The sequence below is a fragment of the Girardinichthys multiradiatus genome, chromosome 13, assembly GCF_021462225.1.
Source record: "Girardinichthys multiradiatus isolate DD_20200921_A chromosome 13, DD_fGirMul_XY1, whole genome shotgun sequence".
Lineage (NCBI taxonomy): Eukaryota > Metazoa > Chordata > Actinopteri > Cyprinodontiformes > Goodeidae > Girardinichthys > Girardinichthys multiradiatus.
Window position 1 is genome coordinate 22,261,407 of NC_061806.1, and position 22,571 is coordinate 22,283,977.

General features: G+C 42.6%; 2 protein-coding genes across 6 annotated transcripts in view; both read right to left on the reverse strand.

Moving 5' to 3' along the window:
• Window positions 1-4,649, reverse strand: part of sdc3 (syndecan 3) — a 64,935-nt gene extending 60,286 nt beyond the window's left edge. The window contains exon 1 of the mRNA XM_047383698.1: window positions 4,052-4,649. Coding sequence (XP_047239654.1) covers window positions 4,052-4,105 — 54 coding nt within the window. The 5' untranslated portion in view covers window positions 4,106-4,649. The remainder of the gene's footprint in view (window positions 1-4,051) is intronic.
• A 4,555-nt stretch (window positions 4,650-9,204) lies between these two features.
• The window catches only part of pum1 (pumilio RNA-binding family member 1), a 30,023-nt gene continuing 16,656 nt past the window's right edge, over window positions 9,205-22,571 (reverse strand). For all 5 annotated transcript variants that reach the window (XM_047383860.1, XM_047383859.1, XM_047383858.1 and 2 more), the window contains exons 10-23: window positions 21,870-21,968; window positions 21,585-21,727; window positions 21,163-21,301; window positions 20,850-20,984; window positions 20,243-20,542; window positions 19,348-19,590; window positions 18,165-18,435; window positions 16,558-16,687; window positions 16,330-16,464; window positions 15,593-15,730; window positions 14,035-14,160; window positions 13,723-13,844; window positions 12,462-12,654; window positions 9,205-10,819 (exon numbers count right to left, since the gene is read on the reverse strand). In XM_047383860.1, coding sequence (XP_047239816.1) covers window positions 10,688-10,819; window positions 12,462-12,654; window positions 13,723-13,844; window positions 14,035-14,160; window positions 15,593-15,730; window positions 16,330-16,464; window positions 16,558-16,687; window positions 18,165-18,435; window positions 19,348-19,590; window positions 20,243-20,542; window positions 20,850-20,984; window positions 21,163-21,301; window positions 21,585-21,727; window positions 21,870-21,968 — 2,306 coding nt within the window. In that variant the 3' untranslated portion in view covers window positions 9,205-10,687. The remainder of the gene's footprint in view (window positions 10,820-12,461; window positions 12,655-13,722; window positions 13,845-14,034; window positions 14,161-15,592; window positions 15,731-16,329; window positions 16,465-16,557; window positions 16,688-18,164; window positions 18,436-19,347; window positions 19,591-20,242; window positions 20,543-20,849; window positions 20,985-21,162; window positions 21,302-21,584; window positions 21,728-21,869; window positions 21,969-22,571) is intronic.

Sequence of the window (22,571 nt, forward strand, 5' to 3'; positions counted from 1 at the left end):
GAGGGTAAACATGGCTCTGAGATTACTGCAGGCTCTTCTAGGCTCTCTCGAGTCTTGTATACAACAATTTGCATTAAAAAGTAAAACTCCAGATTTGGCAGCAGATTTGCAGCAGTAATTTTTCACTGCAGACACTTTGCCTTGTAACAGCAGCAGCAACCACAGCAGCCCAGGTGAACTTCACAACCCAAATAGTCAGGTTCCTTCAGCTACCCTGTAAAGGCGCATGCACAACAGCAGCAGGACCTCTCCCGTGTGAGATGCAGCCATCATTACTCAACCTGTGCATTTTTCTGCTGTTGCATGTAGAAACACCTGCTGTGCTGCAGACACACCACTTTCTCAGCAAATAACAAGTACATAAGAAAGCTTTATAAACACACATTGCCAGGCATTCACAAACCAAGTATTCCATTGGGATCATATTTGACAGATCAGCACAAAGTTGTGTTTAATTGTGAAGCCGAAGAAAAAGGGACATGGTGGTGGGATCGTCATGCTGTGGGAATGCGTTTTTCTGAAGGCTGGATGTGATGGGAGGATTGGACAGAGCTAAATACAAGGCAAGCCTGGAGCCTTTTAGCGATGTGAAGGTTTACCTTCTAGCAGGACAACATGTATTTATGTTTTTTTAATTTCCCAGACAAAGTACAAACTTGAATCCAATAAAGCATGTATGCCATGACTTGAACATTTATATCTTGGGAGACTCAATTCAACCTGAATGAACTTGTGTTATTTTTCAAAGAGGAATGTGCAAAAATGTCAGTCTCTACATGTGCAAAGCTGGTAGAAATACCCCCCATTAGACTTGCAGCTTTAACTGTGGTGAAAGGTGAGTCTATACTCAAGAGTGGCTTAAGAGACCTGCACCTCACACTTTTCTGACTCTTAATTTGTAAATAAATTTGGAGAACAACATTTTACTTCCGCTTCCTAATAATGGACTAATTTGTGTTGGTATACCACAAAAAACTGTGAAAAAACTTGAAGAGGCCTTTATATTTTTCCAAGGCACTGTACGTGTTAAATCCCTTAGCCAATCTACCACTAAACCCCCTCTTTGGGCAAAGAAAATCTAATAGAATAAAATTTCAATCAAATGCTGCTCCATCCAGTGGGATAAAGGACTGCTTTCTGGTCTCCGTACCCATCCCAAACCATAAACAGCCAAAGGCAGGAAAACAGGTGGAGGGTGGAGAGTTATTTACACCAGTCTGTCCATGCAAATCCACAGACGTTGGCCCAGTCCAAATCCGGTTCCGGATATGAACCGTGATTCTTTTCATTTCCCGTACCCACTGAAAATCAAACCCCTTTCACACACAAGCACCAGAGATACCTCCTTAACCCAAGCTGCATTTCTACCTGCATACATGCTTATGTGTGTTTATGTGGGAACTTTGAGCTTCAGGAAAGCAAAAAGGACCCACTTCCTGCGACAAATTGCCTCTCACATTCCACACTCTCCCTCAATCCACCTCGCTCTGGCTATTTTTTCCCCTTCTTTCTTCTTCCTTCTGTTTCTTCAACTCTCTATGGGGAGCTTAGTCTGGCTATCGGAGGCACAAAACACTGATTCATTCGGCGAGTTAAACATGATCCTCAGGAACACACCATAACGCGCATTTGTCGAGGAGGGAGAGGGCTGGCGAGAACAAGTTTTTGGCTGTGGATATTCACTACTTCTGAGCCCACACGCACACACAAACACAGACAGATGGACAGTCATGGCTCTCATGACGGCAAACGGATTCACACACACATAAATATACTGGCCATCCGTGGGACACAGATGTCTGTGGGAAAAATCAGCCTCCTGTGTAAATCACAGTATCCCGGATGTGATGTAGATAGCTGGATAACAGGAAATACCCACAGAGACATCACTCGGGAGACGTCCACACACACACACACACAAAGTCAGCTGCTTTACAGCCAGGAGGCACTAGAAGAACGATCCCATCAGCAAATGCACGTGATAAAAGCTAGTGTGTGCATGTCAGTGTTCAAGGCCAGGGTTACTCCGGGTGAGCCCTGTAAATATCAGACTGTTGACATGCGCATGAGTCGCCTATTAGAGCAGCACCCGCACCTATCTGTGCACTCTGAACTCAGAGTGTGTCAGTCTGAGTGTGGGTGGATGTGTGTCACACCTGCCGCCATCTGCTCACTTAAAGGCAGATTAGATTGGCAGAAGGCACCAGGATCTTTGACGAAGATTACAGCTTACAGACCTAGTAGTTGTCGGTGTGTTCGCAGAGTTGAAAAGTTAGACCAGAAACAGCTACGTTAATTTTCAGCATTGTTATTACTTCAGACAAATTAATGTGTGTGACTACATGACGTAAGAGGGGATAAACCAGACCGGTTGATCAGTCGGGAGAATAATTAGGCCAATATTTGGTCATTTTCAAATAACTGGCCAAGTACTTCTAAAGAAAGGACTGCATATGGCAGTAGGTACCACACTGTTAGAGCCCAAAGGAATATCACAAGATTTTCATAGTAAATAAAAAAAAACATATTTGCCAAAGAAAACAGTAAAACCTTCATTCTTATATGTGACATGCCTCAGATCAAAACAATGAGCATTATCACATAAGTAGATAATACTTGCTGCAGTTCAAACCATACTTCCTTACAATAGACTGAGTTGAGTACAGAAGATAACTATAAATCAACAGATATGAAACATCACACTGGTGGGAATTAACTGATGCCTAGTAGGTACCAAACGTCACATGGCAGACGGCTCCATTTTGAACTTCAGATGGTCAACATTAAACAGGTATACCAAAAAAGGTCAAAAGATTTAAACGCTAAAACATTTCTAATCAAAGAGAGAAAAAAAAAACTGGTATATTCTTGGATTCAAAATTTGCTTCATAGATTATAAAACAATATTTATCCCATTATTCCAGCATTTCGCAAAGAGAAATACCTTTTCCTGACAAACCTAAAAACAGAAAAAGTTTTGCAGAATGAACATATTTATGGAATGGATGTGTGGAGATGGGAAGGAAGGGGGGCATGCACCGGGCGCCCTTAATGCAAGAACCGCCACTGCTCCGAAGTGCATGTGGAGGGGCCCCTCATAGCTGTTGTAGACATGAATGAAGTTATAAATATAGAAGACAAACACCGTTGAGCTTCATCAAAAACATCCAGTCACTGGAGCAAGGAAACGCACATTTATACAATCTCTGAAAGTATTCCTAGGCAATATATCTGCGCTTCGATTATTTTTAGTCCTTGTTTGCGTTTCTCTCAATGATTCAGCTCATTGCTCTGCCCCCACCACCTCCTCTGCTCGTGGGATATATCTGGATTAATCGGTGACGGGAGGTGTGTGAGGGGGTGGGCGTGAAGCTCGGCGTGGATGGTTCCGGAGAGAAGAGGGAGGTGGTGGTGGTGGGGCTCGCTCATCCCCAATCAGCTGCCGTCCTCGCGGTTCCCGATGACATCATTCCATCCAGGCTTCGGCTCGCGCGCCGCATCGCATATAAGTTACCCCACCCACCGAATCTCTGCTCCACAAGTACACGGTCACAACGGGATGGTGCATACCTCTCCAGGTTCTAGCATCCGGACGTGCAATTATCCCTCCCCCCTACCCCACCCGCCTCAGTTCCCCGTCCCACGACGCGACTTCACGGGAATAAAGTGGTCAGAGGCGCAGTATAACTGGAGCCCCCCCAAATTAACGGCAGGATGCGAGCTGGAGACGCAGACACCACACAACACCAGTAATCAGCCCCAATTAGAGATAACCCGCTAATTACCGACTCACACATGTACGCACACACCTCCTGAGTCAAGGGAACACAAGCCGCAATAAACCCCGACACTGAGACACAAAGGCTGGTGTGGATGAGTGCGTAAAAGCGGGGGGTGGGGTACGGTGGAGCCGCGCACTGCCAATATGTAGGTCGAGTGCAGGATCTCCAACCGATCACCGCTGTCTCGTTAATGATAGCTCACACACACACACACACACACACACACACATCCACATGATGTTAACAAAGAAGCCGAGGCTCGGGTTTACCGTGGCGGCGTGAGCGAGCAGCGCGGTGAGCGCCAGCAGCCAAGGCAGCTTCATGATAGGTGTTTCTGCGGACACAACCTCCCGGTGCCGCCGCTGCCCTCCAGGGAAGGGTTCTGGGAGGTGGAAAGGGGGGAGAGACCGCGAAGGCTGCTGCTGGTCCTGCTGTTTTTGCTCCTGGGAGTCTCGTTGTAGTCTGTCCAACTTCAGAGCGTCTGCGCGACCATCAGTCCGGCTCTTTAATCCCGCTGGTCCCAGTCTCCGGTAAGGCAACAAAAGGCCTCCTCTCCACTCGACTCGTGGTCCAAATTTCTGGGGCACGGAGCTGATAATTTAGGAGCCAGGAGAGAAGCCAGAGCCGTCTCTCTCACTGTGCGAGTGTGCGTTTCTCTCTCAGCTCAGGCACCTTCTCTCCTCCCCCTCTCCGCTCACTGCAGGATGTTCCGTATGGCGACGTTGCCCGGCCTAGGAGTTCGGCAGGAGGAGGGGTGTGTATAGCCCGTGCGTGTGCGTGCACTCAGGGGAAGATTAGGGAACCTCCGCCGGCAAAGCCAATGATGCCCCCTGCAGCTGGTTTAAAACACAAGCAACCTTTAAATATACACACTCAACAACATGCATGAGAGAAGATGAGCGTTCAGACAGCGCAGTGCCCGTTTTATGTTGGTCTTTCCACACCTTTAATAGCCAGCTGCTGTGATTGGTCGAGTCACCATGATGTCACACCTGTATAACAACAACCACCTGGTCCAAGATGACGTCTCTGATTCTGCTTATCATTTGGATATTAAACCGTTCCTGAGTTAATCTGTAACCCATCCGTTTTAATGTCACTTCATCCCAAAATCAGTCACCATAATCACGGCCACAAGCGGCCATATAGTTTCCTTTAGCAGATATTATTTGCGACTTTTAAAATCGTGACCCTCAGCAAAACCTTCGAGAAATGTTTCCTCCTGAGAGTTACCTGGAGGCTAAGTCCTTCACAAATGCCTCCTAAAGGCTACATTCTGACAAGTTGCAACTTTCACCATGTACTCTTCAGAGAAGGTTTAGGGAATGCCCCCTAAAGGTCGGACATTTGTGGCAAGTGGCTGTATGATCTTTATACAGTCTTTAAGGCAAATTCATTGGTAATGTTTTGGTAATGTTCCCTGAAAGGTTTCCTGGAAGTTTGTGGCAGCATTCAAAATGTAACATTCAGGGAACCTTAGGTTTCATTAATATTTTGCAACCTTTACAATGTAACATGAAGGAAACTTTGGGACATGTTCTTTCTCTTTATAGTAACATTGACAGTTTAACATGCATGGAAGCTTGGGAAACATTGGTTGAGGGCATAATGTAATATCCACGGAGAATTTTTGAGACCTTTCCCTAAAGGTTTCTGGAAAGTTTGTAGCAACCTTCACGTGCATGCAACCCTGGGACATGTTCCATAAAGATATCCGGAGAAACTGTAGCAACCTTAACAATTTGCCACGTACTGTACCTTGAAGGTTTGTAGCAGCTTTCACGATGTAACGTGCATGGTACCTTAAGAGATGTTCTGCAAGGTTTTGCAACAATAATGCAACACATAGCAAACATATGGAGAACATTATCTAAAGGCTTTGTCAACAGTTGTAGCAACCTTTACAATGTAACATGCAGCCAAGCTTAGGAAATGTTCCTCAAAGATTTACTGAAGATTTGTTGCTACCTGCATAATGCAATATGCATGGAAGCTTTGGAAAATGTCCCATAAAGGTTTTTCTGAAGGTTTGTAGCACCATTCACAAAATTAGGTGAAAGGTTCAGAAACTAACCTTCAAAAAAAACTCTAAGAAATTTTTTAAAGTTTGCTAAATTCAAATTAATAATCTTAAGAGACGTTTAGGGAACATCTACTAAAGATTACAGTTTGTAACCTTTAGAGAACAATTGGGGAACATACCCAGAAGATTCACCAAAGATTAGGAAGCCTGTAACTCTAAAGTTGTAAACTTTTAGGGAAACCTAGAAAGTCTACTTGTATTTCTAATTAATCACTATGTAGTTCCTCGGTGAAAGAAACACATCGGGAAAATGATGTGAAACAACTCCACACTTCTGACAGAATTTAACAAAGAATAGAAAGCCTAAAGGACTAAAGGCTCAGAGTGGAAACCGTAATGATCAGGAAAATGTCAACTACAAAGATACAATTAAAAATGGTTACAAAGAGACAGTAACTGAAATTCTAAAAGGGCTCAGAACAATAAATATATAAACGATTCATAAATCTCTCAAGTGTGCAACACAGTGGTGGTAATGTCATGGTTTGGGCTTGCAGGTCCAGTTCAACAAGTTAATCTCCAGACCTAAACCTCACAGAGCATTTTATCTGCTGAAGAGGAGACTAAGGGGACCAAAAAGAACAAGCAACAGAAGAATAAAATGACAGGGAGAATTTCAAGTACCTCAAATTGTACTAATCTTAACATTAAACCGGTTTAAACTTAAAGCAGCAGTTGGCTCTAATTTCTTACGGTCTAGCTAGTTGATCTTTCTAAGGAAGTCAACTCATCCCTGGCTGGAACAGCAGAGTCATCCCCAGAAGCAATAAGCTCTGAAAAAATGCCGACTGGTTAGAACAAGTTTATTACAAGTCAGTCTCCCAGAATCATCCCACAGGAGGGATGATGTATTTAGACAGATACCTTTAAAACACTGCAGTCTGAACGTTTACTGTCATGCTTCATAGAGCCTATTAGTCAACTCAAAAGTCTAACCAGGGCATTAACTGGAGCCAGCATGAGTCATGCTTATCCCTCATGTCACCGTTGTTCCTCCAGTTATGATCATTGAATTATCTGGACGATCTGCCACGGAGTCGAAATAATGGGCCCCCACTAAATGATTGTTTAGTGGGGGCGCTCATATTAAGTGTTCAGAATTGCTGCCTGTCAGGGAGGGCCATATTAGGGCGCAAGCCTCATTAATCAGCCAGAGCATTATGAGTGAGCACCCGGGTCCTCCGAGTCAGGCTGCAGCACGGTGGAGACTCTGCAGACACTTGGTATTTTACAGAAGTTTACATACACTCATCATCAGTATGGATCTCACATTTTTTTAATTTATTCTAAATGTTCTTGTTGATGATGGATCGATTATACAACAAACTACTTGAGGGATTTTAAAAACAAGAACTGAGTGCACAAGTTTACATTTATTGTGGATTTACTCGTATCAACAAAGGGTGAAAACTGTACATACTTGCTCAAATATACGTATACCCCTAGTAATATTTGGGTTGCAATCAACAAGCTTCCGGCTCAATCCTGGCTAGACATGGGACCACTCTTCTCATCAAAAATGTTAGGGTGGATTTAAATTGTTTGGTGTTCTGCCGTGTAAACACAGTGCAAACGTTTTTGATTGCGATTCCATTACCTGAATATAAGCATTCTTAATCCTTTTAAAGCAGTTCTGAGGTGGTTTGTTGGAGGATCCTTTCTATCACGACTGAAAATGTTACTGTTTCCTGCAGCTTAGCCATTAAGGTCAAATACTACTAGTAATTTTTATCATGTTTATGTATTTAGTTTAAAATGTGGATTTTAATGTTTCTTTCATTTATGGAATGCTTGAATCTTATAGTTAGAACTTTGATTGATCTGCTGTGTGCTCTTGCTGGAGCACCGACTTGTGTCCAAGTTTCAACCATCTAGCTGTTGCTCTGAGGGGACGTTGAAGGATTTGAGGGTATCTTCATAATTCCATCTGCTTTGTCCAATCCACCGGTACCACCGGCAGTGAATGGAACCCACAGCATGATGCTGCCACCCCCATGCTTGACAGTTGGGTACAATTTCTTAGTATTGAACGAATCACCTTGACTTCTTCAAACATCGTTCATGCAATTGTGGCCAAATAGCTAATTCTTTTGTCTCATCCGACTATAAAATGTTTCTCCAGAAGGCATTCGGCTTGTCCATTTGGGCTGTTGTAGTGAAGCTGGCCCCTTTTTCTTGGTGGGCACTCTCTCGGTTCATGTTGATGTTAAACTTGGTTCTAGGTGGACAGTGAGCGAGTTCCTTGACAGTCATCTAGTGAATCACCCTGGAGGAAGTGTTGACGAGGGGTGTTCTTAATAAATGGACAGTGAAATGTTTGCAGCCTGGAGGTCAGAGATAGCCACTCTATTTTATCATGTTATTAACTTGCTGATGTGATATAAATCACAAATATCCTGAAATTGATCATATTTGGTTGATTCATTGATTGTACTGCACACACTATAAACTCAACAGTAACTTAATCAGCTATTAAAAACTAAAAAAAAAAAAAGCAGTAAAACCAATAAAATATAACCAGATGCAATAAAGACTAGTTTGCAAAAATAAAAGCCTGAAAGTTTCTGCTTATCTCTGATGTCCAATGCACTATTATTTCAAACATTTTTATATCTGCACCAAAACGATTGTTACTTCAGTCACATTTGAAGTGGGCGTCCATGGTTCTGGCCGGTGGATGGGAAGAGGGCCTCCAGGGTACGCCCCACCCCGCACACTGGCACCGTCAGAAACGTGCAAACGACGCCTAACCTGCGTCCAAACCTGCCCGCTGAGAGACAAATGGTGGACACCCACTGACAATGGGGGTTCTGCAGCCTCCAGCTTGTTGGGTTAGGCCATGTTGGTTCTTTAACATTATTCCCAGTTTCCTTTTCTCCAATCTTGCGTCAGGTGCTTGAAACATAGGGCAGAATTGGGTGTTCGAGCAGATCTAAAATACACAGGAAAACTGCCTTTGGAAAGGACAAAGCAGTCAAGTTTCTTAAATGTCTGACCTCAATGTATTGAGTAAGCTTAAAAGACGGGCCTGTGCCTGGAAACCAAAGATCTCCTCCAGTTTTACTAAGAGGATGGATCAAATATCCAGTCAGAAAGATGCCAGAATCCTTTTAATGGCTACAAAAAGCATGGTTGAGGTGCAAATTGCTTTTAATGGAGATGTATATATTTAACCTTTGTAAAATCCACAATAAATTTTATATTCATTCAAATTCTTGTTTTTAAAAAAAAATCATTGAACATTTTTAAAAAGCTTGCAATTTATGAGTTTATGTAAACTTCTAGTCGGCTTATGCACACCAACATTCAGACGTGCATAATGAAGCACACGTGAGACTGTTAAATTTTCAAAGTTTTTTTGTTTTGGTTTCAAAATAAAGATCACACAGTTGTTTAGAGACAATCTACAACAGGAGTTACAAAAAATAGTTGCCCAGGCAATAAGCATACACAGGTTCTGTTAACTATACACATATGGTTACAGGTGTGCTCGTAGTAAATATACACAAGGCTGCTCCAAATGTACACCGCCGCCTCTCACCCAAAAGGACATGTATGATACAGCACTTACATCACTAGAGAAAAAAATGCCAAAAAACACAAGAATCTCCTCTGTACAATCCATTGATTTACCCCAGAAATCAGTCGTGGGTAGCTGAAGAGTTGGGTGGGTTTAAATCATTAAAATTTCAATCCCCACCCCAACCAGCACACCTATACACAAACATTTCATGGGGAAAAGCACTCCTATAAAAAGATCTTTTTTATATATAAAAAAAATGACAAAGAAACCCAAAAAGAGCCTTCAACATAAGCCAGAAGACACCACTAAGTCAAACAGAACGTTTCAATTGGGAGTCAGCGGGAGACCGATGTCTTTAAGTTAAGCAGTGACATGATAAAGATAAAACCAAGCGTGGCGAATCTTTGTACAAGTACTACGCTGTATAGAAAGGGCTTTTCAAACCAAAAAAATTTGATATTACAATTTACAATATACAACAACTCATATGTCACAACCAATGAGGTGAGAATATACACTGAAATGCACAGATTCTTTTTTCTAGAGTGAAATTTTTTTGTCTTTTTTTCCTTCTCATACCAAAAAAGGGTGGTAAAGCACTTTTACATTACAAGGGTTTACAAATGTACAATTATACAGTCAGAAGTATGTGGTCACTACTAGGATACATTATAGATACAGATTCAACATCAAAAACCAGAAAAACTACAAAGTTTTATATATATATTTATATATATATATATGCAAAGGTCTACACCAAGTATACACGTTATATTTATAGAAGCAAGACCAGAAAACAAATCTCCCATGCTAATATGATCTGTCTGCTGGTTAAGCTGATGGCATGTGTGGATTTGTCTATGATTCTGTGATGTCGGACAAATTAAATACTCCATCTCATAGTGGTAAATATCTTCACTGGGGCGAGGCGGAGGAGGACGGGGGAACAAAGATTGTGTGCAGCTTTAGCAAAAAGTGAAATGTTTTGAGTTCTTTGGAAACAACAAAAAAAAAGGGGTGGGGGAGGGATGGTAGACCAGGTCTCCACCCCGTCTGACCTGCGTCTCCTAGTTCACCAGGCCTGGACTTGACGGGGGAGGGGTGACAAAAAAAAATCTAAGGCCGCCGTCCGTCTTCAGAGGGTAAGATTTGGTTGAGGTGGTGAAGGAGTGGGGGTGATGTTTTCTGAAGGGTCTGACGGGGGCAGCAGAGGTGGAGCTGGTGGTCCTGACTGCTTGATGAAGGTGAGCTTGGGGGGGAGAGACATAATTTCAGGGTTTGGGTGGAGGAAAGGGGGGCTCACATGATGCCGTTAGGAGGACCACAGATAGGACCAAGATCGACGCCGTTCTTCATGTAGTACTTCTCCAGCTTGGCGAGGATGTGTTTTCCATAGGTGTACTTCCTCAGGGTCTGGATGTGGGGCCGGATCTGGGCCAACAGGGAGAAACACACCTGTTAGTCACACTGGATGTCTAAAGTAAAAAGATTCATACGGTCATTACAATCATGGGTTCAGACTCCATTGGCCAAATCAGGACCCTGACATTTCTTTTATGTCAGTAAAAGACAAAAATTTTGCTCAGGAAATCGGATCTCGCCAAGTGCCTTCATACTGCTGTTAGCATGGGACTTCAGCAATTTGAATCCCACCATCTAAACCAGACCCGGTTTTAGAGCCTCAGGTGAAGTTGAAAACCCTGATCTAAGAGGGTCTAGATGCAAAACAAGCAAGAAATTGTCCTGATTTTGAAAAAAGTGTGGACTGATCAGTAGGTTCTGTCAGTAACTCAAAACCCAAATCAATCAGTTGGGCAAAACCCCAAGTTTTGATGAAGCAAATCAATGATAAAAGACATTATTCAATTATAAATAAAAGGTAAAAATAAATACATATTTTTCATAAAATTCCTGAATGTATTTTATGGAAGGAAAGCCTGGAAGTTCAGGGATTTTTTCATACTCATCTTTTGTTTTTCAGTACCTATCCAGACTTGGAAAAATAAAATCAAATTCCAGACTTTTCCAGATTGCATAGGAGTCCAGTAACAGGCTGCCTGTCAGGCTGGCTAACTAGACTAACTCGACAAACACAAGTCCAAACCCCTTTTTAAAATCCACGATCTGGCAGCATTTTGGGAACTAGGTAAAAATAAGAAAAACAAACACTGCGACAGAGAAGATACAAACGATTCATCAGAACAAGTCCGATTGGCTGCTAGCTGGGTTATCGTTTCCTACCAGAAGTAAACCAAAGGACTATTTCACAGTTTATTAAAGAGTCTGGACTGCATCTCTGGTTTAAAATCTAAAACAGACTGAAAACCCTCAACAGCGACCAGAGACTCTTAAACCAGTTTGCAGTTTATTAAACTTGTAAATACACAAGGAACATTGCTTTGTAGAAATTCTTGTCTAGTTATTAGAATTAGACAAGAATTTCAGTCATTTGTTCTCTCCCCATTTTTCACGGCTTGTTACAAACTTGTTATGCATGCCTTCGACTGAGGTCAGACTTAATATAAATCAACAAACCATTAAATTAAAACGGACTGCATTTAAAGATGAAGCAGGGAGGGAAATGCAGGAAACAAAACCAAAAAGACATTTAGAACAGTTTTGCAGATGACAGGGTCTTTTAGTTGAAAAAGGGAAATAAAAAAGTTTGTTTGGTGAAATCATGCTAACGTTACGATTAGAGGTCCAGAAACAGTCACTGACGGTCCGGATCCAGCCCTGAATTACAGTCTTGTCCAGTTCCACGACCCCTGATTGTTTGCTAAACACTAATCTTGTGAAAACAACGTTGTAATGCTAAAACACCGACGTGGAGTCACTTTTTTCAACAACATCTAGACCTCATATGTGTCTCCTTGACACACGATAATGTGCGAGCTACTGCCGCTGACAATACTTTTTGTTTACATTTAAACGGAAAGTTTTCATAATTTGTAAAGTGTTTTATACAGTCAATGTAGGAAAGCTTTATAGGCCATATCATATGGTAAGAAGCTTTCAAGCAATACTGCCGAGCCTCCACCTAATTGACACAAAGACTTATCTTTTCACCAACCTTATGCATTACAATTTTGCGCTGTGTGGGTTCGGCCACGTCGATCATCTTCTGTACCACGTAGTTGGCGTACTGGTCCTTCATCATGGTGTATAAGGCACTGTGGGGACCCTCAGTCAGGCTGCAGACTTCGTCTATCAGCAGCGCACGTTCTGCCCGAGACGCGTGGGTCACACACTTCTCTACCACGTTGCTGAGGGAAACACAATAAGAGGTTGGCCATTAGGATGAGCATCAATACTTAAAAATTTACAGAAAGTTTGTCTTCAAATTGGCCAGTAGAAATAAATCCAAAGTTAATTTATCTCTTTTGGTAGAATGCACAAAGCAGGTGAATTTCAATATGGACTTAGCTTCACAATCCCCTCAAGGCTGTTTGAGGGGATTGTGTTTAAACCACACTTCCTCCTTTTACGTAACTTTCTGTCAATATGCTTGGATACAGCACTGTGAACAGCCAGCTTCTTTAGCAAATCAATTTATATCAGTTAATATGTACAGCACCAATTCCCAACATACAGCTTGTAAAACGTTTACTACCACACCCTTTCCTTCCACTCAACTTTCCGTCAATGTGGTTGACTGTAACATTTTGAACATATAGCTTTTCAGCATTTCAATTTATCTATATTACACCTATTCACAAATGCATGTTAGTTAGCTAAAGGGACCTTACAAGATAAACGGGTCCAATTCATTTACAGAATTATATAAATAAACCAGTCCAATTCATTCAATACAGTCCAATAAATCATTCAATGTTGAAAATTAAACCAGAAATGGTCATAACATACCATTTTTGTATCAAAATTCATTTGTTTAAAAGATGTTCTTATGTATTATTCTAATATTCTGAAACATTTAATTTAGGTTTTTCCTCTGTTGTAAGCCATTAAGATAACAATAACCATAAATAAACACTTAAAGTAATATATCCTTCAGTGCATTTAATCTTCTAAGTTATTAAGATGTATAGGTATGATGAGTCTATGTGCAAAGAAAACATCAGGTCTTAAAGAGCTCATCAGCTCAATATGTGCTACTTGGTGGTGCAACTACAAAGTATCTACTGTGTGTGGATGTTTGTGCTCAGAGTAACAGGCCCCAGCGGAGCAACATATTACCCTGCAGGCCAAATAAAAAACCCACATTGGTGAAAAGAGAACTCATTTTCAGGTGTGGTCGCAATTATAGAGGAAACCCCTTGGAGAATAACGCGCAGCGACGACACCAGGAAATGTGCGTCTGTAGTGGAATTTACCTGGCAAACTTGTGCTGGCTGAGTCCCAATACGTTGCCTCTTATTTCAGCCACAATTTTGCTCTTATCCTCGGCCCGGCCGTGCTCCAAAACGTGCTGGATTACATAGTTTCCATACTGGTCCTGAATCAAACAAACCAACCACAAATACTTTCAACCAAAATGTGAGGACGACAGCTGGTGAATCTGACGTCACATCAGACACCGCCAGCTTCTGAAAATCCCGAGGCTCAGAGAAAGGAGCTCTTTGAAGAAGCGTCTTCCAGAACATGCTGACACCAGAAAACTGTTTGTAGGTATGCGTGTGTTTTACCTGCACTAGCTGCTCTGTGTGCTGATGGAGCTCCTCCAGGATTGGCAGCGTCTGTTCAGGAAGGCAGTGTTCGAGAATACGCTGGATGACTCGGCAGCCATATGGGTGAGTAGAGAGGGCGAAGACCTGCGACGCCAGTAATTATTCATCGTTAGTCGCTTCCCATACAAACACACGATAAGGCGAGTAGAGTGAGCGTGACACTCATGTTCTCTTTCCGGAAAATATTTTCACGTGGTGCAGAAAGTAGCCCGAGCTACAGCAACAAATTTATCTAAGGCATTTTTTCACATGCAAAACCCAGCCCTGCAGGGAGGAAGGTGAGAGCAAATTCCTTTCCTGCTTCCAACTAAAATAAACAAATCTTGGCCACCGAGCAGCAAATATGCAGTTACAACATGTAAATACAAGAGTAACTAAACACATCAGTGACATTTACTGTCACGATGGATCTAGAGACATTTTTGCCCATTTGTATTCACAAGCCGAGTCAGATTGTACAGAGGGCATCTATAAACAAGCAAAAATTAAAAGTCTTTCCACAAATAGCTAGTTGTATTTAACGTTTGTTTTTGTCTGGGCCATTCTAACATTTTATCCCTGGCTGTATGTTCCGGGTCATACAGGTGGACCTCCATCCGTCTTGGGTCCTTTGCAGGCTCTAAAACGCACTGTAGGTCTGCATTTAGCTCGTTCCATTTCCCCATAATTTTGGACAACCTTCCCTGTCCCTACTGAATAACAGGATCCCCACAGCATGACACCGCCCCGCCATGTTTCACCATGGCGATTGTGTGGTCATTCGAAGGTCATTTTCAGTAATAATTTTGGGCCATATATTGCCTTTTGGATGTAGAAAGTTCAGTTTTGGTTTCTTTTGACCAGGGTACCTTCAACATGTTTGCTATGTAATCACCTACATGGCTTGTTGGGAACCGTAATGAGTCGTTTTATAGGTTTTTTTTAACCCTTTCTTCTAGCCACTCTTCCATGATAGCCAGATTTGAGGAGAGAAAGACTAACAGTTTCTCCTACCTGAGATGCAGGTCCCAGCAAGTCCCCCAAAGTTACCATGGGCCTCTTTGCTGACTCTCTGATTAATGTTATCCTTACCTACTCTGCCAGTTTAGGCAGATGGCCATGTCTTGGTAGATCAAATCTTGGGATAATGTTCTCCAAGTTGCTCTAAATGTCTCCAGAACTTTATCTCTGAAGTGTCTGGTGTGTTCCTTGGTCTTCATGATGCTGTTCATTCACCAGTGTTCTCCAATAAACCTCAAATTATGCACTACGTTGTGTTGGTCTCACACAAAAGCAAATAAAGTATACTAGGGTATATACCCATTACATGGCAAAATGTGATAGGATGAAGATGTTTGCAGGACACTGCAAATAATTAATATCTTTCCTTTAACACCTTCTGTTAATCCAACAGTTAACTATTTGGTGTGTTTTGATGGAAACAATATGCTACAGCGACTGTGTGTGTTTGGATGTCAGCCAGACATCAGTGTTTGAATGTGGAAGGACTCTGAGGTAGAGCGCAGCAGGGACCCACCTGTCCCTTAAAGGCTTCGATGATGAAGTGCAGCGCGTGAGGTTGGACGCATTCAATGCACTTCTGCACTACATGATTCCCGTTCTGGTCCTTCACGCACTTCAGCACGTGGCCGTCCAGCTCGCGCACCATATCGCTCTGCAGGGGGGAGGAGAGGGAAGAAGAGTGTGAGGGGAGGGACCTATAATTGTTAGTAGGCAAATATTTCCTGAAGGCATTTAGAAAACTCTCTCAGTGTGGCTCGGTGCCCAACAAATAACCCTGGTCTTTTAACAGATGCCCTACTGGGAAATCTATTGGGGTCCATTAAGGGAAGATTGATAGTCGTTTCTTTTTTCCTCACACCCCCTTTTCTAAAACACAGGATTTGAGCAAATGTAGACCATGCCTGTATTTATCTTCCTACCTGCAGTTCCACATTTGCATATAAACAGAACTATCATTTGTGTGTACGCAAGCAGCCTGCTGTTACACCAGGTACACAAACACGAACCCCATACTGAAGATGAAACATGCTTTCAAAGCAAAAAGGCACACCTCTTCATCGTCTAAACAGAGTGTGATGTACGAGGGACCCTCGCCCCTTCTGGTCCGAATTGTAAAGCAGGGGGATGATAAATATTCATCGAAACTGGCGCACCAGGAAATGAATCATTATCCCCTTTCAGTGAAAAAGACCAACCAAAAAACAGGGTTATGTGAGTGCAACACAGTCAAACGGGAGGGACTGCACTTACAATGACCTGCTGATCTGAGGGGATGAACTCCAGAGCTTTCTGAATGACCCTGCAGCCGTACATCTGCAGGGCCAGCGACAGCACGTGACCTCGGATTCTTTCGGCCAGAGCCAACTTCTGATCCAGGCTCCCAAACTGAAACAAAACAAACCTGTAACTTACAACACTGTGCATCAACTTCAACGAGTTGAGCGAATCTGATTTCCCATAAACCCAATATCTGCATACCTCAAAGAACTTCTGGATGACATAGTTTCCAAACACATCCACCATGAGCTGATAGGCCGCCTGCAGGATCTCACTGAAGACAAGCTGGCGCTCTGCTGAACTGGCTCGCTCCAATTTTAACTGGATAAACCTTTAAAAGCAAAACAACATTAAGGAATGAACAGATGTACTTGTTGTCTTCATTAAAATGCTATTCTCCATTTGCGTTCAGAAAATGAAAAAAGACAGATGCCTGGAAATCCACTCGATGCGTCGAGAGGATTTACAAAGTTTAGTTGGCAGCGAAAACAAATAAACGAGCAGAGTAATATAGTGAGACAGAAACGGCTCCTATATCTTTAACCTGAGGGAGACGCCAGACAATATGAGATGAGTTTTAGAGTGGAGCGCGTATAAAGAGGGAGATGAAGGAACTGAGCAGCAGCCTGTGAGGTGAAATGATGGATGCCAGGCAAGGATAAGAAAAGAGAGAGAAAGATCTTGAAGAAACTGAAGAGAGAAAATGTCTGGAATGTGAAGGATGGACGCTTTATAAATAGTTCATTTCAATGAAAGGCTCTGAATCAGAGGCATCACTGGTTAAAACATACCCTGAACCAAAGAGTGTGGTTTCCATGGTGCCTAATTAAAACAACCGTATCACAAAACAGGGCAGAGACAGTATCAGATAGTTCCTTTTTTTCAATAAAACACTTTAGCTATGCAAGCTAAAGCATCAAAAACAACACTAGCTCAACCAGGTTAGTCTCATCACAGCTGAAAACACCTGAAGTATGTACACCATGTCGTAATTTGAATCATGTTACGTTTCCTCAGACGTTTGATTGATATTAATTTTAGTTGGATGGAGAGCATCTATGAACAACAGTTTTCAAGTCTTCACACAGATACTTTGGACTTTGACTAGGTATTTCCACAGAAGAACATGTTTTGATTTAAACCCCTCTATTGTTGTTCTGGTTCATGAAGTAGCCTTTATTTCCTCCAGCGGTAGGACTTTGTAGAATCGACCAAATTCATTTAATATTTACCATTTTTTACTGATTCTGACAGCTGCAATAAAATCTGAGACCAAGGTTTTATTACTCTGATTGCATTGTATTCTGTTATATTCTGGAGATGGAGCCAGCGAGCCGGTACATCTCCTCAGGCGATAGCTGCAGAAACAGCCACATTAAAACTTTGTTTACAAGCAACAACATGTATTATCTACACCCACAGAGCTAAAATTACCAGACTAAAATCTATATATGGTGGTTGTGGTGCAGCTCTTCGTTTGGTGGTTTTTCTGTGGGAAGCAACACGCTGATGCAGGCTCTGACTATAGGAGGAGCGAGCTTCTTGGTCTCAGCAGGTGTCGTAGACATAAACAGCATGGTTCAGGACAGCAGAGGAAACTCACACACAACCTAGGAGAGATTAAGAGCTCCAGGGGAGCCAAGTTCTGGGAAGCAAAATGGAAACTCGTCTAAAACCAGAAATGCTTAAATGGTTATTTATACATAGAAACATCTATAATTTGATTACTTTCAATATTTGTTATTCTGTTTTTCAATCTCGTACGGTCTTGTTAGAACCTAGTAATAGGAGCATTAGGTCGTATGTACCTGCTGCCGTGCTGGTCCTGGCTGAACTCCATGATGTGGCCGGCGATGTCACGAAGCTGCAGATTAGGGTAGCGGTTGTTCCTGAAGTCCTCCAGCAGACGGCTTCTACCCGAAGGCATCACGTCTGACATGCCGTAGCGTAGCCGTGACGACGGGAACAGCTGGCTGCTGGGCGAGAAGAGGGAGGAGCCAGAGCTCGCTGCACTGCGGTACTTGGCCTCCGCTCCAGGAGCTGCCGAGATGAAACGGCCGCTGCCGTTAGTCAGTCCTCCTGTGGGTCAGAAACAGCAAGATTCGCCATCGTTTCAATATTAGACTCAACACAAGCTGTTCGATTGTTTTTTAATCTAAAAGATAAACATTTCCCGTAAAACCAGAAAAAAACTGACAAGCACTACAGTAGAAAATGGTTCTTTGATACGATGAACTTTCAACTTCATGCGTCTTTGTGTCTTTCACCTAACAATACTGCCGCCGAAGATTTTAATCATAAAAACTGCATCCAACCTCTTCAGCACAGAAACGGAGCACTGCCTGAAATATGACTTTATTGTGGAAAGAAAATCTTTATTAAAAGAGGATTCCCACCGTCCTTATGTGCTTCAAAACCAAGGCTACCATAACAAAATAAAACCTCTTACTGATCTCTTGTACGCCTCTACTGATTCGCAGCCTTGAACCGGTTCGTTCGCAGATTAACTGTACTCTCCCTTTCAAGGGAGACGTTGTATAGACACGTCTGTGTCACCGCATTTAGACTGTGTACACATAACTGAATATGTGGGTAAACGTTCAGAAACATCTGTTCCACATGTTTCAGGTTTGGTTAGTGCTGGGAAATAAGTCACACCCACAACATGTGCTTATTTACTTCCCTCAGAACATGACCTTTAATGCTGTTAAACGGCAGCTACAAGGCAGCAAAAATGCCAAGTTAGGTAATCAATCAGGGTGTTAATTAAACCATAATGAGACTGCACTGTACCAGACTGTAGATGACTGAATCAGATTTTAATTTGTCAAGACGTCAATCAGGAAAAACACAAGAGACCGAAACAAGTCTGAGTGATAAATGACTCCTATCGTCATAGAAGAGAAGCCAGTCACATTTTTATCAGTTGATTGAGTTTAAAATACTCAGAAGGTAAATATATAATTAAAAATGCTAATCAAAAACACTTACCAAGATTGAGGTTGGATGAGGAGCTGTGATTGGACAGCGAGGGCGGAGGTGTGAGGGAGTGGGATGGCCCCTGGTTGGGTAGAGGCATACCCACAGGCCCAGGAGATGGACTGAAACCCAAGGTGCCGTTGTAGAAGCCTCCATGACCAATGGGGGTGAGACTGGAGGGGGTGCGCTTGTACAGCTCGCTGTTGCCTGTCAGAGAGTCCCGCCTGGAACCACTGCCACCACTAGAGTTGGCCACTAGAGGGAGACAATGAAAGCTATATCACCATTATCTGCGCATGGATTTTAAATCAAGTGAAATAAACTCGGGCACTTCTGTGGGACCTGCAGCATTTGCTGTTTCTTGCAACACTTTAGAAAGCTGTTTATCTGGGAAATGAACTAATTTATCAGCTTTTGTTAGCTTCTCATATCTTTATTTGATTTTGAACGATTAAAATAAAACAAAGACAATGAGGAAATGAAATGCATTGCTATGTTAGATTTCTGACAAATATTTCACATCTTGGTCCCATCTAACCACAGCACCTTCTTCTAGGCGTTTGCTGAGTCTCCTGTGGCTTCTGGCCAACTTAAAACAAACATCTTATGGTTTCTATACTGAGATGAACTTACTAACAGCAGAATGCTATGTCCTAATTAGGTGCTTTTCAAAAACAATTGATAGCGAGCAGAATGTTATTTAGGGGACTCGGTGTAAATACAAATACAGGCCCCGCTTTTGATATTTTGAAAGTTTAAATAATGAAAACCATGCATTTTGGCAATTCAAACTCGAATTATTCACTAGTTTGTAGTTTATTACATAGAAACTAATGAAATAGGCTGAAATTGGTGGCAAAACAATACTTTTGCAAGACACCGTAAATGGGGCCGCTGTTTTTCTCACCTGCGGTGCCAAACCCTCCCAGTGTGGCTCCAAGAGTGGCACCGAGGGAGGATGAGGTTGGCTGGCTAAAGCCCAGCGAGGCCGACCCTGGTCCAGGCTGGGCTGAGCCTTGTGAGAAGAGAGAGGAGCTCTGAGAGGAGGAGCTAAGGGACGAGGATCCATAGAAGGAGCTTCCTCCCAGAGCACCGCCAGGGCCGCCCTGCTGCTGAGGCTGCTGGGATTGCATGGCACGAAACGGACCGTTAGCTCCTCCACCCAAACCACCATTGGCACCACCGGCCGAAGCTGCTGCTGCGGCAACTAAAAGATAAAAGGGCAGAGATACAATAAAAGTGATTTAAAATATATTAAAAGATTACAAATGTAATCATGAAGTTATTTGGGTTGCTGGTGCAATAAAAGATAAACCAAAGCATGTTGTAGCTGAACAACACTGACGAATCTAATAATGCACCAGAAAATAAAGCATCATAATCTCTTAATTGTAACTACAGGTTTAGTTTGACGTTCATATCATGTTTATGAACACAAAGCTCAATCTGCTGTTTGTGTGCATGAAACAGGCTGAGCTTGTTATAATGTGATTAAAGTAAAAACGCTGCGTTACCTGCTTGTGCTGCAGAGGAGGATATGATGACAGAGGCAGGGGCCATAAGGCGGACAGGGCCACTCCTGGCTCCAGTGTTAACTACCAGGGCCCCTGTCTGATCATAGTAGGCTGCCGGTGCCAAGACCGGGTACCCTGTGTAAGGGACAAGAACATAACCAAAATTGGTCTTTTGTTTATATATTAAAGTTGAAAACACCTCGTTTCAATACCTCCAATGACTATATCTGCATAATAGTACTGTACGGGCAAATAACATTTGCAATGGCTGTTTCTTCAGCAATAAAACCAATTAGAGAAACGTTGTACTAACCAGGGACGCCTGCAGCTAACCCCTGCCCAAAGGCGAGGGCTGAGTTTACTGCTGCTGCAGCGACCAGCTGATCGTTCTGCTGACCCTGCTGACCCTGGCTGGGGGTCAACGGACGCTGGCTTCCTCCAGCCCGCATCACCTTAACAAAATCAAAGATGAATCATAATTTACAATAAAATAAGTTAAATCAGGATACAAAAAAATTAATAAAAGCTCAGAGAAGCTGGAAGTGTATCCTATATAAATGCTGAATAAGGCTGCATGTCAACAGTTACTATATCAGAACAGGGTAAAAGAAAATCTGCTCTTTATGTATAAAAAATAGAATTTTCCAATCATGGAAAAACTTTAATCAGTACACAGGAGCTGTGACAAAAGCATCTGCAGACTGGGTTATTTTATCTAGCAGGTAGTCGACTGACCTGCTGCTGGTTCTGCTGACCCTGTCCAGCTGCCTGCTGATTGGCTGAGCTGTTGGCTGCAGCAGCCTGCTGCTGGAAAAGGTTGGCAGGATAGACCCCCCAGGGGGTCACCCCGTAGTACTGGGGAGGCATCACCGCAGGGCCTGAAAGCAGAGAGATGTGACAGCTGTAAGGTTACCAGCGTCTCCGCTTATGAAGCTGAATAACCTGGAGGTTAAAACAACTAAACTGTTACTACTGAACTGACTCTTGGCTACAGGTTGGTGGCAACCATCTATGCCTTACCGAGAGTAGCTGCTGCTGCGAGTCCTGCTGCGTAGGGGTCTGTCCCTGGAGGAGCAGCGCTGATGATGTAAGGATTGGGCACAAATGCTGGGGCAAGCCCTAAAACAGATAAATGAAAGCGTGAACAGAGATTTAGTATAAATGCACCTGGATCACTTACAGGAAGGCAGAAATGGACCTCAAAGAAAACTGGAAATTCTCAATGGTGCAACTCTAGCATCTTTCTTCCCTCCCTAGATTGATTTTACTTTTCACACAATTATATTTATCACAATCCACGTTTTGTGTATCAAAATGTTCAGCACAATGTTTAAGCTTTATGCATAGGGAGGTTACAAGAAAACTAAAGCAAAAAGGATAAAACAAAGGCTTAAGAATTAAAATGCTTTTTAATTATTTGTGTAAATGTCTTGGTAAACACCTTGACTCAGATCAAACTGTGTGGTTGCTTGAAACGGGTTGACCCTAGTTTCTTCTCTGCAAAAACAGCGGAATACATCAAAAACCTTGTGAATAAATTTAGAGGCAGAAAATGATTTTTTTATATTGCTTATTGAGATCAATCCCTAACCAAACATTAGGTGGCTGCTCAAAGTTTTACAAATCTGCTCAGAACAATCTTTACATTTTATTGAAAACAACGCTGCACCAGTTGCAAAAGACACAGACTGAGACTGGAATGGTGTCCTGTATTTGCAGCTT